At 35.7% G+C, this 17,349-nt stretch overlaps 1 protein-coding gene across 3 annotated transcripts in view; it reads right to left on the bottom strand.

Moving 5' to 3' along the window:
- Window positions 1–17,349, bottom strand: part of KCNIP4 (potassium voltage-gated channel interacting protein 4) — a 344,665-nt gene that overhangs the window by 158,657 nt on the left and 168,659 nt on the right. The window contains exon 1 of one of the 3 annotated variants that reach the window (XM_005415432.3): window positions 17,029–17,300. The exons of the other annotated variants lie outside the window; for them this stretch is intronic. Coding sequence (XP_005415489.1) covers window positions 17,029–17,128 — 100 coding nt within the window. The 5' untranslated portion in view covers window positions 17,129–17,300. Of the gene's footprint in view, window positions 1–17,028; window positions 17,301–17,349 lie in introns of those variants that run through there. 3 annotated transcript variants of the gene reach the window in all.

Raw genomic sequence — 17,349 nt, forward strand, 5'->3', positions numbered from 1 at the left:
GCTTGACAGATGACATATTGTATGTATCCTGCCAATTTGGGAATTGCCTGGACTGGTGCTAAAACTATTCACGGCTTGGGATATGTTATTCATTTTGCTTTGCTTTCTAATTTCTTTTCACTTGGAGCTAACTTAAATTCCTGACATAGACCAAAGAGAAGCACAAACAAAATAGATACACAGCATCTTAATAGTGCAAGATCATTATACAGTCAACAGTACTCTATCATTTACAAGAAATTTAGAAATCCCAAAGTTCTTTCGGGAAAAATGCATGCGGAAAAATTCATGGTCAAAGATCCCACCTGACTTTAAGGGGTAGATGAGAGTAACAAGTGAGTTAAGATAGAGATTTCTGAAAATCAAAAGAATTTTCTCCTCTTTTTTTCTTTATGATGGCTATTTTATAATTTAGTTATTGATGTTAAAGAGAAACAAGAAGCATTATTTCAGTCTAATCTCCTTGAAACTTTTCTCTTGCACAGGTCTCAATTTGTTATTCAACCTAGAAGTTCAGACTGCATATCAGACAAACCGGTGAAGTGAGTGCATCAGTCTGTTGGCCAGAAAGGAAATTGGGTGAGATCCAGATTCAGTTTACAAAGGATCAAAAAAGAACTCCTATTCCTCCATCCAATTTGTAAAAAGTAATCAGTCTGTCCAGCACAGCACTGTATATTTCATTACATTTTCCCAAGCCATCTATCATACTAGATACTTCATCAATTCTGTTATGAGTAAAGGTAAAAGAATAGAAAAATTAAAACCTAGCAAAACAATGCTCTCTATAAACACCAAAATTTCTATCTTGTACAACTAAAAATAATGTTCCAGTTCAGCTTCCTCGCAGCTCAACTCTGGAATTTTAATCCTACCATAAGGTCGACTATCTGCGAAGCAAAAAAATACCCCTTTTTATGTGCCATGTGATACTGAGATTCAGGTGTATTTGAGCTGATTAACAGATAATTAACATTTGGCACAAATGCTTGATTAAGACTCACAACCATCCAAAGTTGGATGTGCAGAGCTAAATGTTCACTCCTGTCATCAGATTTTAGATACCACCAACCAAATGCTGTGGTTTATATATGATACATATCTATGGATTGGTATTGTCTCTGTAAAGCAAGTTGAGCATTGAAATAAGAGGGGCTAGTGTAGAATAATGGAAACTTGTGTATCAGAAATTGGTACACCATAGAAAAAACACACCAAATCAAACCTATGTCATGTGGAATGTGCTTTATCTATTGCTGACTTTAAAAAGAGGAAAACACATGCATGCATAATTTCATACACTTTCTAATAAGGAGGGAAAAGAAATAAAAAATATAGTTTTTAATAAACTGAATTCTAAATTTTTATTAGGATAAATAGGATGTTATTTTATAGCCCTAGTTATTAACTTACACAGGAACTTGAATAGCCTTTGTTTCCTCTTCAAGACCTTGCTGCACTTTGCTTTGTTTTGTATTACACCCATTATGAAATATTACATAAAGCTGACTTTGGCACCAATTTAAAATCTTCAACTCTACACTTAAATCTTCAAAATTAAAGAGAAAAAAAGCTAACAACAAATAGTTACTCATTTGTTACTGCATTTTATTCCAGATCCATATTTGGAAAACCAAACACAGATTTTATGAATAATAAAATCATTTAAAAATAAAATTCACCTTAGGACAACCTTTCTGTCAAAAATCATCTAAATGAGGAAAAATTCAGGAAAACATAATAAACATTAAAAATTTTCAACTTCTGAGGTAATATTTGGTGTTCTTGAATCATTCTTGAAAACAATAGGGCTGCATTTCATGGGACCATCTAAGTACACATGCATTTAGAGCTCCTGGCTAAACTATCTAAAAATAGCAAAGCAGATAGCCTGTCAGCAAGGCATTAATTCTTGTTCAAGTCCTTCTAATATTTATAGCTTTTGAATTGGAAAGGGCACAACAAGCATTGTGTTCCTAAGTCACCTTTTCCTTTCTTCCTTTTTCTTGTGCTTGTTGACATTCCTTTGCAAAACAGCAACTTCCTTCAAATAAAAGAAGCACTTTCAATTTCTTTGCATGTTTCCAATTTTCAGTAACAATTTTCTTCAGCTTTATCCAAGCCCATATGAAAGATACTCTGAGTTAAGCCTTAAGCTGCACTTTCTGAATTATTGAGTAAAATATTCCACATAAAAGACCCATGGAGAACTGCATAATAGCAATTAATGATAGAGATTTTTCTTTATATGGCTCAGTGGCCACCAAGACTTAGTATTTCTTCTTGACTCTAAAATAGTTTCTGCTGCAGACTATGGCTCCAAGATAGTAACTACATTATTTCTGGAAAAAAAAATAAAATGTCAAATTGACATGAACTGTAATCATATTTTACTATGTCTCTTAACAAAATATACTTCATTTAGCATATGCAAACACTGCAATAGTAAATACACAACTTAAAATTTAGGAGTCCATGTCTGAAGAACTCAATTTGACAAATACTTTATTGAACAGCTTTAGCAGCCAGTAATGTGTACCTCCTACCTAATACCTACAAAATGTCTATAATATTGAAAGGCTTCATAGGAAAAAGGTAATTCTGCAGGACCTCTCACATCCTAACCAGAATTTTTTTCTTTTATTTGCACTGAAATATATTTTATCTATAAATCAACATATGAGATTAGGAAACAAAGGAAAATATTATCCATAACATTTACAAATCTTTCTGTTCTAAAAAAAAGGCAACCTACTGCATAAAGAATTAGCAGATATACATTTAAACTGCCGGATTGTTACTATAATTCTTTTATATGATCATGTCTCTTCTTCTCTAACTTTATTCTGTTCAGACAAGACAAGTACAAACACTTGTGCTTACCGAAATATGATTTTTTCTAGTACGCATTTTGCCATCCAGTATATTGTGCTGTCATGTTAAACCACAAGTTCTTCTCCTTTCAGATGCAATCTCAAACTGGTTATATTGCTTTTAGTTTTAAACTTAGTCACTACTAAAGCAGAGTGGGAAAATAATCCCAGGATATACTGAGTATCAGGCTAAATTTACCAAAGGATTTTGCCTTTGCTTTGTATTTAGAAAATATGCATTTAGTCACAGAAAATTAAAGATAGTGAAATGTCTGATTTTCTACCTCCTCCATACTGTTCACAGCTATGCAAAGTCATTCCATGTTGATAAGAACAAATACTGAATGAATTCCCAACTTCAGAACAGTGCTATCAATGGCACTGGGAACACAGTGACATTTTCTGCAACCCAGAATAGATACACTTGAGAAAGAAGAAAAATTGCTCTGCCTGTTTTAATTATGTACAATAAGTCCAAAATATACAATTTATCTGAAGATGTGAATAAATGTATTATTTAGAACTAAAACTGTGCTGCACTTTAGAAGCTGCTTTTGGAAGGGGCATGATAATGCAACTAAAAAAACTGTCTAGAAAGCCAGAGATGTCTTTTCAGTTTAAACGGCCATGAAAATAAGAGACAGGCTATAACTTGTTTTGTCGTACAAGCTTGCTGAATCTTCATAAAGCTGAATACATGAGAAAAATGCTAATTGTCAGTTAGAATAAACTGCTGAAAAAATTATCTGTGCTTTAAGGTAGAAAACAGCCCAAAATCAGATCATGCAAACAAGAAATATAATGGTTGTGCCAAGAGAAGACAGACAAAAATTAGCCATTAAAAACCAAATGTGATTGTCGGGCAACAGAGGAAGATTGACATAGGCAGTCCAGCAATTGCATTTCAATTTCTGTAATGGATAATTACATGTTAGGCTCTAAAGGAGTTTCCTTTATAAAGCAATCGCTTTATTATCCATTATGTATGCCTTGCAAAGCATATAAGGAAAAAACTCTCCTTTTTCTTGCAAAGACTCAGCAAGTACCTCTATATAGATATCCTGGAATTAAAATACTGCTCCACACAGTGGAACCCTTACCAGTTTTTATTTCAGTCAGTCAAAATTTATCACATCTATGAAAACTGCATTAGCTTTAAATAACAGTCGTGTGTTGAGATTTTAACTGGAATGCTGAAGGCTGAAAACAATCTAGTAACTCCAAAGATATAATCATTTCCACCAAATTTTTGGTAGCCTTTTTACATTTTCATATACATTTCTTCTTCCTGAAATAGAACTGCCAGGAACAGAACCTCAGTGGCCGTGCATTTGCTTGTCAGAAAGGGTACTTAGAGTACATGAAATTCTAGGGGAAGTCCTGGCTTAACTTCTGTTGATGGTAGTAAATCTGAGCTGCTGGATATCTTCTGCTCCTAAGACCACCCTCATCTACAGTCTTTCCAGGATCCAGTTTGGCTCTATTAACTTGTTTAATTCAAATCCCTGCCTTTGAACACCCTTAAAGAAAATATCTAACTAGCTAAGGGGCTGCAATCAGATCAAAACCTTAAAAAGGAGGAAGTTTTCGAAAGAGTTTTCATGTGTATGCCTGTTACATGCAAAAAACACAGCCCATCCTGTTATAGTGCACAACAAGTTCTTGGGAAACCACAATGTCAGAATTTGCTGATACAAATTCTTTTGGGGACAAACTTACCATTATTTACTTCTGCCATAAAAAAAATTGCTTCTTATGAGAAATAATTGACTATTACAGCTGCTGTAGTCCCCCTGTCCCAGGTGATCTACTAAAGACTCCAAAAGCCAACATGTGAACTGCTTACATTTTGACACTAGAAAAACATAGGCAGTTAAAATTCCTCTCCGATTCTGCTTTGGAGAACAGTTCCAAGCTGTCCAACAAAAAAAAAAAAAAATTAATCCCAGTGTAAATACTGACAACTAATAACAATGCTGCTGCTGTTATAAAATACTGTCCAAAAATATAACTGGCGAAGGTCTAATCCAGAGATGAAAGTAAAAGATAATTGCTAGCCAGGTGTAGTCAGCCAGAGCTGACTCTGCAGTGCAGTGCTGCTGCTGGACAGCAGCAGCAGTTGGTGAGGAATGGAAAGCAGAGACCTCATGGCCTGGATTATCTTGGCAGTTTCATCTCCACATGTGGTTTGCCACATCAGCACCATGCTTTCCTGGTATTACCTCACTGCTGCTTTGTACTGATGTACATAGATGTACATATGTACTTTGTACATAGCAGATTTAAAACAGAACATGATTACAAATAGTTACAATAATTCAGAATCAAAGAAGTTAAAAAATATCCTATGCTGAATGAGCTACTCAAAAAGGATGAGTCGGAGATTGCATATTCTAGCAAACCACAGTTTGAATTCAGATGGCACCTCAGTGAAAAAGGCACTATAACAATAAAACAACTGAATTGTAGCAGATTATAGCAAGAAGGATTATATCCCTCTAGTTCACGATGTAGTAGGAATTAGTATTATATGATCTAGTATGATATTAGAAAATCTATACTGTCTATAGCATGTTTCCCATGCCAGACAAATGGAAGGCAGCAAATGTAGCACCAATTCCTAAGACAAGCCTGGAGAATTAGTTGGACTAGTATATACTGCTTCTCTGAGCTCTGTACACCATTGCCAAAGACAGGCTCTTAGCCAAGAGGGTTCTTCACAGTGACAAAATACTAGTTTTGAGTATAACTGTTTTTCTCATTGGAAACACAACCGAGTTCAAATTCTCTCCTTCCTAATGCTTGCTTGGTGTGGCTTGAAAGTTATGCTTTTTTCCAGCTGAGTCTGATAAGCAGACTGTGAAAAGGAAACCTGTTCTGCCTATGCACTCCATCACCAGCGTGTGTTCTACAGACAGCAGCTCCCAGATGACAAACTGTGGGCTATAGTCCTGTTACTAAGCACTTATTGCCAAATCCTTAGCAATCATTGCCCAAAATAAATGTCAGAGGTAAACATAAGTTTAAATGGCCGTGAAAACAAAAGACCATAACCTCTCTAACGTGTCCAGTGATCATATTCATGACACTGTGGCTGTGAATCCACAGCATTTGAGGTCATCTCTGAATAAAACTAACTAAATCCTGTATTAGAAAAGGATTTGTGCTTGAACCACATCTGCTGTTGCAAAAGGCTGTAGCCAATGTGAATTGAATTGAATTGAGGACCGTGGGATTTGAAAACTGGTAAGTCATGCTCCACAAGTGTTGTTTAAACTGGGCAGCCTGTACAGATGTCATATAAGGTAAAGTCCATCAAACAAAGTCCATCTGTAGTATAAAGAGATTTATACTACAGAGCTAGGATTTCAAAGGAAACCATGGGAAGAACATCAGTACCCACAGATATAAACAAAAAAACTGTATAATGCAGCAGATAATACAACATAAAGGAGGCTCAGAGGAGACTGGAATTTGCAAAGGCTTATCTCATCTCCAAGTTACTTAGTTGCTCTGAGCAGTAAGTATACAAAGCTATTACACTAAATGTAACTATTTGGGATGTAGGTAAGAGTATTCCCAAACAGATTATGGATGTCATTATCTATATTCCTAATGTCATTGCCACATTGAAGAGAGAGCCATAGGCTAATGGATAAATATTGGACAGTAATTTAGTAAGCTGTGTCCCTAAATCCATCTGTTCGTTATACCTTGGGAGATCTCTAGCTGAAGCTCAATTACAACTTCATATGTTTGAGGGAAAAAAACTTTCACTTGCTTACTGGTACCTTTCATTTGCTGCTAAACAACCTTCCATCCTCTTTGAAGCGATTGTCAGGACACAAATTCACTGCAGGGTGTGGAGCATAACCTTGGAATATGCTGCAGTACAATGCCACAAGAGAGAATTTCTTCACTGAAAGGATTGTCAAGGATTGGAACAGGCTACCCAGGGAAGTGATGGAGTCATCATCCCTAGAAGTGTTCAAAAAACAACTGGATGAGGCATTTAGTACTTTGCTTTAGTTGATATGGTGGTATTAAGTCAAAGATTGGACTCAATGATCTTGGAGGTCTTCAACCTTAACGATTGTATGACTCTATAAAACTAGCTAAGCCACTACCATCCTGATATCCCTCAATGATCCTATGTTTTAGGATCTTTCAGCATCTGAAAGCTGTCCCAAGAAAGCTGGCATCTAGCAGTTGGAAAGTTCATGAAGCGATCTTAGTAGCAATATTACAGTGATACTTTCCCTTTGCCCTTCACCAGGAAACTGTTAACTGCTTCCATCTGAGTCACACTACCAGGACACTGGTGAGGGATGCTTGGAGATATGGAACACTCAAATGATCAGACACATCATAAAATGGAGGTATTTTCTAAACTTACTTTACAACATACTTCCTAAACTTATATTACAACATGTTCTAAGTTAGAAAAGAAGTTCATATATTAAAACAAACTCATTCGTCAAGAAACGAACCATTAACTATCAGCTAATAAAAATAAATAGTGTAAATTAAATGGTCCTCTTTAGGGTCAAGATGGGTGCTGTTTGACACCTGAGAGTGTGTGCTGTAAATGTCTGCTTCCTCTTAAAGTGTCCTCCCTCTGGGTTCCTACTGGGAATATTAACTACTTCCTGGTTAGGGAATCTTCCCCAGAGAGAACTAGCACAGTGTGGAGAAATACCAAAGTATACACTTTCATTTCTGTGGCATATTGCACACACTCTCCTTAACCTCAAAGCAAGATGTCACCAGACTGAAAAAGAGAAATACTGCTTCCATGAGCAAAAAGACTCAATAACAGTGATCTGTCCTTAAAAGTATGGCATTACAAAACACAGCTGCAGATGAGATTGATTCACTACCTGTTGAATTGTGTCATTCACTGGGATGGCTCCTCACAGCCACGTCTGCTGCTGAAAAATATATGAGTCCAAAGCAGGTCAGGTGGTGGACTCGGAGCGAGGTAATCATTCCCTTCAGTGATTATTTGAGAAAAGGCCTGGAACTGACAAACTGTCTGATGGATGAGGGGGGATGCTTTTCACCTTTTATCTTCCCAGCAAGGGCACTGCTCAAGGGCTTGAATTACTTGCCAATTACAGCTCACTTTCAAGAAGCAGGCTGAGGTCAAGACTCTAAACAGCTTCAACTGGGTTCAAATAACCATGTACTTGGTTACTGAGACTGTCATATTTTAAACAGTGGAACACTTACTACCAAAATAACTAAAGAATTCCATTATTGTTCTTCAATTATAATAGAAAATCCCTCCATTCACGAGAAAAAAAAAAAATTGCTTTAGTCCAAATAGTGATACTGACAGTGTTGAATATGGTACTTGGAACTCCAATCCTACACCTTCTTATTCTATGCATCCACATAACAAAGATATGTCTGAAAGTGTTAGTGAATATAGAAAATATACCAGTATTGAATTTGGTACTTTACCACTTCAATAAATATTCACTACAGAGATTTAGAAAAATAAAAATCTGTGAATAAAAAGTTCCACTTTATCATTTTCCTGACTGCAAAATCTCTCTTTACAAACTAAGAGTGGTGATACTGCAGGTTTATAACCAGAAGGAAAATACTCAGATTACTGTATCTTTAAAGATGAACAAAAAAAAAAAAAAAAAAGGGAGGAAGAGGAAGTGGGATCTTCCAAAGATGAAAAACAGTTTTCTTTATACTCACCTATATTCATAAAGGCAAACAACTACAGATAATTGTTTTATAAATGCTAGTTTGATAACTCCAAACCAAATGGAACAGTTCTGAAGCACCACTCTTAATCCAACATGTTATTTATTTTTCTTATGTTTGGCAAATTTAAGATTAATAAAACCACAGGAGATGGTCCACTTGTATTAATCCATATCAGACCTCACAACAGAAAGTCACATCTTTAGTATGGTTATTTCAAACGTAAAAAAAAAATTACCAAAGGTTTCTAATGTGCTCTTCTAACAAAAAATCAAAAAACAAAAAACCCACAAAAACCACCAGAAAACCACCAAAATCAAAACAAAAAATTTGTAAGTAATTTCACCCATATCTTTATTTCTGTGTAGAAACATTGATGTGAATATCTCTATTTTGCAAAAAAAAGTATAAGATGAGCTAATTATTGCTCTACTGTATTAATGGTAAGATATCAAGTATGGGCACAGCAGGGATATTGTCTTACCTCTGATCTGCCCAGTCTGATATCAATTCTCCAAGAAAATTATTAAAAAAATGAAAAAAATTTAGAAAACAAATGGTACAAGTGCTAAAGGAGCTTTACTTAGTTTCTGACAGAAAAAAGTGAAGTTCCTAAACACAGATTAAGTTAATCTACAATGGATATTGTGATTAATCTTTAGCCTTACTTTAGCCTTAGGGTTCCTACTATGAGATTTACCTTTTAAATAGGAATGTTTTGAGTCTAAATATTTTTGGCTTAGTCCAAAAATTCTAGCATTTGAAAGCGAGCTTATTATAATAACCCTGTAAGATAGTGGAAAGGAAGGAAATAGAAACATTAGTAGCATTTAAAGTATAACTTTTAACAGATTATGAGAATTTTTGCAATAATGACTCAAAGGTGAGCCATGTTCTCACTGAGTAGGTCAGCAATCAAGTTGATTGAGAATACTTTCTGTCTTAATGACTTTTCATTATTGCTGAACTATTAAATCAATTTTTATTGTGAGCAAGTGAACTACATTTTGTCATATGTCAATTGTCAACTTGCAAAACAACAACTTCAGCATTGTATTCTGCCTTCCATTATACCCTTTTACTCCTGCGAATAATTACTCTTGTTCTGGTAACCTGATTCATCTCAGACTACTTATCTAGCCACAAAATTGGCCAGAATGTGAACTCTGAGCTCTGTGCTGAGTAAGGGGCAAAATAATGCAATTTAGATTGAGGTTGAATAAACATACTTAATGAACATAGTAATTTTTGTCTGAATGTATTAAAAAATTAGAAAAATCTAACTGTGCATAATTCCTTTTATCATCAGCTGCAGGTTACAAGTGAAGCAAGGCAGGCCTCTGATGGATCTCCTATCCTTGGGATCTTATCTGGTGTTCAGTGGCAAACTTGATATTTGAAGGTAAGGTACTCTCACTGTCTTGCAAACATAAATTTAAATCTCAGACTTCAAAGGAGGTAACTCAGATGGCATGTTAATATAATTTCAAAATTTAACATGTATATCCTCAGGCTAAATAAAATTTGACTCAGTATGGGAAAAAAAGTACTTTCTAATGAAAAAATAGTCAAGGACTTTACTGAGATGATAGATTACTTTCCAAGAGGACAGACTACATTCTCCTATTGAGAAGAATATGGTCTTATTCTCCAAGGGGTATAATACTCACTGCACTTGAATATTATGGATTATCTGAAGAAATTTTGTCTTTCCAGAAATATCAGGTTCACTAAACAAGATAAATCTCTGTCTGCTTTTCAGGTGCAGCTGTTAAGAATGGGATGTCACCATCAGAGAAACCTATGCAGGCAGCATCTTGGTTCTGTTGTTATTCAAAGTTCCTCAGACACAGACAAGAAGTGGCTGTATATAGATTACTTTTTTCCCACCAGCAGAAACTGTCTTTTCTGGTTATCTAGAGACATCCTATCCCTTTGTAGAGACACTGCTAGAAAAAAAGTGCTGAGTATGAGCTTCTAGCATCAAAAGAATAGATCAAATTGCGGATGTACAAAAGTCTGATCTGATGTACCTACAGCAGCTGGTGAGCGTCACTGACATAATATTGTAATGCTTATGACAAATAAAGGAATTGTCCTCAATGTTCACCAAAACTCACTTCTCTGGTAACCCTTTTTCTTTTCTGTTTCAGATGTTTGGTTTATTTTCTGTATTAGAATTTGGTTTTAGTAATGAGGGCTAAAATAATAATCACATTTCTTCCATGTAAAATTAGACAGTATTCCCTACAATAACTGATATAACCACTGATAAATAAATATCTGATTAATAAACATGTATTTATCTGATGTCCGCTCCATTTCTTTCATTATCTCAAATCATCAGCAATAAGCAAATAGCTCTTGTAGTCCACTTTGGATGATTGAAATTTTGTGTGTTTACAGAAGAACATTTTTTTGACTATTGATCCAATAAAAAAAACGTGCTTAGAGAACCACATACCTCTAGAGATACCTCTGGGAAAAATGACTGCAGAAAGGAAAAAACAGAGTTGTTATGTCAGATTAAATCATCTGCCTCATTCGATCTAGGCAGCATTCAGTCTGGCTGAACTGAACTTTTTATCAGGTGCTGAACAATTAATCACCAGAGAAATAGGTCAGGTAACTAAAGGAAGAACTCTCCCATAAAAAATAATAAACAAAATAACAATGGCTAAAACACAAGAACTTCTCTAAACCTTTAGAAGATGTACAATTATTTGTATGCAAAAACAACTGACGTACTAAACCTGAGGAATATTTTGAGTGAAGATTACTGAAGGTAAAAGCAGCAAGAAACATATATAAAAAATTAGGAATTCTGTAGGAAGATGCATTAGATAGTCAAAATGTTGCAACACTGCAATAAAGAGAGAAGCTTTAGTTAAAGACTCACTTTTCTTCTGTGGTATAGTATCTACATTACTTATAAATGTGATAGTAAGAGTGAATGTATTGAAAAAAAGGGAAATAACCAAATGAATTGAGGCATTTTAAACTCCCATAGGAAACTAAGACTTTTTTTAAATGTAAATTATAAAATACTAAGTTTGCAAAAAAGCATTGTATTGATAACTCAGAGTGTAGGACTCCATCCATTTCTTTGGCATCCTTTCAATTTCATTATTTATCTGCTTCGGTCTCTGTAGATGTAAAGCACTCACATTATTATGGAGTGTGGCAGTCAGTGTTGAGAACAAACTCTTCAGCAGACACTGACCTGGGAACACGAGGTTTTTCAGCAACAATGGACCAGAAGCCTTCAGAAGATGAGTCAGACATGACAGACTGCTTGAAGCAGGCATCCAACAGCTGAAGGCACCTATTACAAATTCTCATGGCTAGCAAGTTGTTTTTCTTAACTCGCTATTTCTCATTTTTCTAAGACTGTATACATAAATTGAAGCTTCTAGTATGAAAAATGGGAAGAGCCTTTCTCTTATTCATTCTGCCCAGTAGTGGCTTGCTGACCAGTCACGCAGGATGCACAACCTGGTCAGATGTTCACATGTACATAATTCCAAACAAACTACAGAGTACATGCTGCTGTCTACAACTGACTTGCTAGTGCTGTTTGAGCTACATATTCAATCAAGAAAAAAATTCACTGGAGTTCTGTCTTAAAGATTTCTATCTACTGCTCACTCATCCACATATGAGGAGTTGTTCCAACAACTGTTTTGATTCAATTTATCTTGTAATTTATGAAGACTTAATCGAACAGATTACTTCTAAGAAATGCCTGGAATTATTAATATTAAAATTTCTATCATATTTTTGTCTTTTTCCCACTGTCAGCTCTGCCTAATCATTTCACATTGGTCCATGTTTGTTTCCATACTTCACAATCCTGTGCATAACTCTCTTTGACATCCAGACAGATTTAAGAAAAGAAAAATGGCACAAAAGCCCCTATGTTTATTACACGCTATTTTTGGATGAAATGCTAGTCATTACAAATCTTCTGAAATGAATATTAAAGAAAATCTTGACAGAGCACTGCAAGAAGCTGCTCAGAGAGTTCATGGAACCTCCTTCACTGGAAGTGGTCAAAGCCTGCCTGGATGTGACCCCACGCAACTTGATCCATGTGAACCTGCTTTAGAAGGGAGTTGGACTAGATGATCTCCAGAGGCCCCTTCCAACCCAACCATTCTGTGATTCTGAGGTATTACTCCTTTTCCATCCATGAAGAACAGTGTGAGGAGGGACATCACTGTGGAAATGCTGACATTCCCACAAGATCATAGCCTAGATGGCAAAACCGCTCCAGAGGCTCTGCAGTTTCAGAGCAACCACAAGTAACTCCCACTTCATTTCCAGTCATATACTGTCCTTGTCAAAATTGTTATAAATATCACAAGCAACTACCTATGTGTCTGTGGTTTTGCTCTTTTTTCCAGCTGATGAATGGGAAGTTGTTAATAGCCAAGATTACTAAAATGAGATTAGAAGCTGCTTTGATATTTTGGAGGAATCAAGCGTTTCAGTAATTCAGCTCGATTATTACAATTTTAGTTGCAAAGTTCTACTGCTGCCAGTCTCAGAACGTCTAAACAAGGATTTTAATAGATACCAATAACAGAGATAAGGAACCCACATTTTACAGTAATATATATGGCTACTTCCACGCCATTCTTTTCTATTAGATGTTCTAACTGCAGTTAGAGAATTTCCTAAAAATCAAGGTACTCCTATATAAATACTTTTGATCACTCATCTAATTTAGATTTCTTCTCTGAACCTTATTCCTAATGGTGTAGGTTTCAATGCATACCTTGATAAAGAGGGGTCTATTTTTCTGTTTATTTCATTCATAAGTGATTTAGGTTTTGAAAAGCAATCCAGGTTTTCCAAGAGACTTTAGGACAAAGCCATTTTAACTTAGGAATGGGCTGACTTCATGATGCCTCAACCTCTCTGTCCTCAATACTTTACCCAGAGAAACTGACATAGAAGGAAGATACTCACAAAGAAAACCTCTTCCATTTCTTCTCCAAGTTCATATGATCCTTATACATGAAGATCACAAAGTACCTCTCAGAAAAGTACTCAAATATACCGAAATCCTATAAATCAACATCCTGACTATGGCATAATCTCAAAATGGTAACCTCTTGTACATACAGCTACTCAGTTCTTGTATCTCACTCCGCTTATGAATGACTTTAGGAAAAACTTGCCTTACACGAAGAAATAATTTTAAATTGATACTAAGGTATATCTAGGAACAAACTTTCCTGATTAGGTATCAATGCATTACCCTTTACACCAAATAAATTACTGTATTAAAAAAGCAATAAAGCTTATCAAGAAGAACATAACCTAATTCATGAAGAGCTAAACATTTAACCTAGGGACAAAGCCTATGCAATCCACAGCCCATGACAGTGAATAAATCTATTCTGCTACTCATCACTTTAGGAGCTGTCATACAATATTCAAAACAACTATTTGAAAATACTTCTATAACAACAGTAAAGCCACTCAGCAGTTAAAGGCAACTGGGCAAAACCACAGAAAGCATACTGCAATCTAAGTGAGTGCAATGCATCATAAAATAATATTTAACTGAAAGATAAAGTCTCTGGAATCCACAACCTACTAAAGGGTATAAATCTGTTCTGCTACTTATCACTTTTAGAGCTGTCATACAATATTAAAAACATCTATTTGAAAATACTTCTTCTACAACAACAGAATCACTCAGCAGTTGAAGGCAATTGGACAAAACCACAGAAAGCATGCTGTAATCTGAGTGACTGCAGCAGAAATATAAAGAAGTATATAAAATATTTACTCTGAAAATACCTCATTATTTTCAAGAAAATGAAAATAATTGCATACTACTATTATGATAAAATTTGCATTGAAGAGTCTGAAGGAAGCAGACTATTTCTTACACTAGTTATTATGACAGTGAATAGAGTGCTCTTGATTTACATCATTAGGTTTGATTCTTCTCAATTCACAAAATTTCACAAAGTTCAGAATCATGACAATCCAGTGTAAGATAAGTTATCTTCCAGCTTTTGTTACCACGATAGGGACACAACAGGACTCTGAAACCTCAGTCTCTACCAAAGCTTCAAAATGAGTTTTAGCATCCTGTATTGGGTGCACTGTGTTAGAGATTATTACTGACTCTAAACTCCAGGTATATATAGGATGTGTTTGATATACTGCAAACTATTAAATTGTGGGGGAAAAAAAAAGGTTTTGCTGGGACATATTAACCTCTGTGAAAAAGAAAGAAAGGATATAACCTACCCAAACTCAGAAAATCTACAAATGTCCTTATAAAACCCAACATTTTCAGAAAGCTGAGACCAATATCCTCACTGGTTTTCAGTAAGGCAGATGGATAGTCTGACTATACTTGGGGTTTTTCAGCATTCTATTTAAAAACTCCTCTAATATTTGCACAATTTTACAATGTATATACTTTCCCTTCAAGAGTGGAAATTAATGCTTATTAACATATTGAAAAGTTCTTCAATTCTCTAGTAAAAGTGTAAAAATCTTCCTTTTTTCCTATTGTAATCAGTTTAGATCTTTAAATCACAAGTTTAAGGAAAAAAATGGGGAAGAAATCTGCACTGGTCCTGAACTGAGAGGAAAAAAAATCTTCAGTCTGTGAAGTTCAGCTAATGCCCATTGACACACACCATTCTTTATATCTGTTACTTGATTCTCATGTAACCTGCCTTTTAGGTCATTCACAGAAGTAGAACAACATGGAGGAACAGGGCATATATGTCTTCCAGTGTCCTGCACTAGGTAGGAAGAAACTTTCAGACTCTGTTCACACACAGAATCCCAGACTTCTGGCCAGTGAGACAGGCAAAACAGACATTTTTCTTACAGAAATAATACAACCACCTTCAGACATCTTCACTATACTTTGAATTGTCTTTCCATTATCAGCCTCTCCTGCCACAGCAACAAGTAGAGACAACAATCAAATTATGTATTTTACGAGGGAACCCAAACAGATGTGGCAATCAGACTCGACAGAGCACACCCAAGCATACCAAACAACCTAAAATGTAAATATAGATCTCTTCCCCCCTCCTCCCCCCCTCAGTCTTTGCAGCCTCTAATGCTGAAAATAACTTTTATGATAACATTTATCATGTTAATTAGTATTTATATTTAAACTGAACTCAGAAAAAAAAGAAAATCAAAAGTCCATACATTTAAGGGAATCTCTGTGTTGTTATTTAAACTGGATACAATGTACTCGAACACAAACATAAAATCTTTATAAAAATGCACTTAATCTCTGCAGGGCTTTAAGATTCTATAATAAGATTCTAGCAAGTCCATGCAAGACAGCAACACAGAGAGAGAACCAGTTGTAACTTCCTCACTTAAAATCACTTCAAAGTAAGACTGTGTTTCTTGAAAGGGTTACATACACAGGACTACTTTAGACGATCTCATAGAGGAAAATTTTGCTTATTTCCTTAAACCATATTTTTTGTTATGAAACCATAATTAGTCAACAAAGTTGTCCTTTCCACAGGTGTATGTATGTACACTGTATTCAAATGCCAGCCTAGAGGAAGATTTAAGAATACAACATTCTTTCAACAGTTGAGAAACAGACCATTTCAGACTGTAAACTAATAAAACACTAGGATGTAATAATTGTCATTACATTATCAACCATGCTGCAAACGGTGGTTTTTTAGTCTAACTCTTCATATGGTACAAATAACAGCTGTCTTAGAAATAATGTAAAAATAATAAATAATCCACTATTCCACATGTAAAAAGCACATGTAAAATAAAGTAGTCTTCTTGGTTTTAATTTTTACAGTTTTATAAAGAAACAATATTGCTAATAAAGGAGGGGATCTGCCTAAGAAAAACAAAGCATCAAACAATAAAATTTGCACATGATTGCCCTTAGTGAATGTTCAAGTTGCTTAGTTTGAATCTGAGGATTGTAGTTCTTCCTCAAGCATAGTTTAAAACATTAACAGTAAATTAAACATTCAACAGGTTTTTAAATGCTATAAAAGATGTATCTTGATCTCATAACAATTCTAATAGAGATGATGTTAACGTGAATACATTACAAAACAATTTTGATTACAAGACAGTTTGAAGGCAATATGATTGCCTGTAATCATACTAAAACCTGCTTTACCCTCCACTACTTTAAATGCACAGATTTAAAATAGGAATAAGAGATTCAGACTTTAACCCCTAAGTTTATACTGGCAGTTTCCTGGACACCAGTTTATTTCTCCTACAAAATTAAACCACCACAACCAACATCCACAGCAGACAGCCACTGATGTGCACGTCGCTCTCGAGGTGATTCGGGCAGTGCCTTACATCAGTTCACAGGTGCTCCTGCCTCGCTGCAAGAGAATAACCAGAACAGAAAAATGACGAGCCACTGAAAAGCACTCACCTTCTAAACCTGCTTCAATCAGCCCAAACTGTTCCAACACTTTTACAAAGAGCACAATCACGATCAACACCGCTATCATTTCAAGCCCTTCCAAGTTCATGGTGAGTTAGGTCATGGTCTGACCACCGCCACCGAGGAAAGTGTTCTTCTGCCCGGCTTTCTTTGCAAAGCCATTAAACTAGGCGCGGAAGGCTCCTGCGAGGCAAGGGGGCGAGTGGGAGGGGAGCGCCAGGGAGCACATCCCGGCTACCCCAGCGGAGGCCAGGAGAGGCGGGCGGCTCAGCTCCGGCCTGCCGGCACTGCCCGGCTCGGCACGGCCCG

Source organism: Geospiza fortis, unplaced genomic scaffold, assembly GCF_000277835.1.
Source record: "Geospiza fortis unplaced genomic scaffold, GeoFor_1.0 scaffold40, whole genome shotgun sequence".
Lineage (NCBI taxonomy): Eukaryota > Metazoa > Chordata > Aves > Passeriformes > Thraupidae > Geospiza > Geospiza fortis.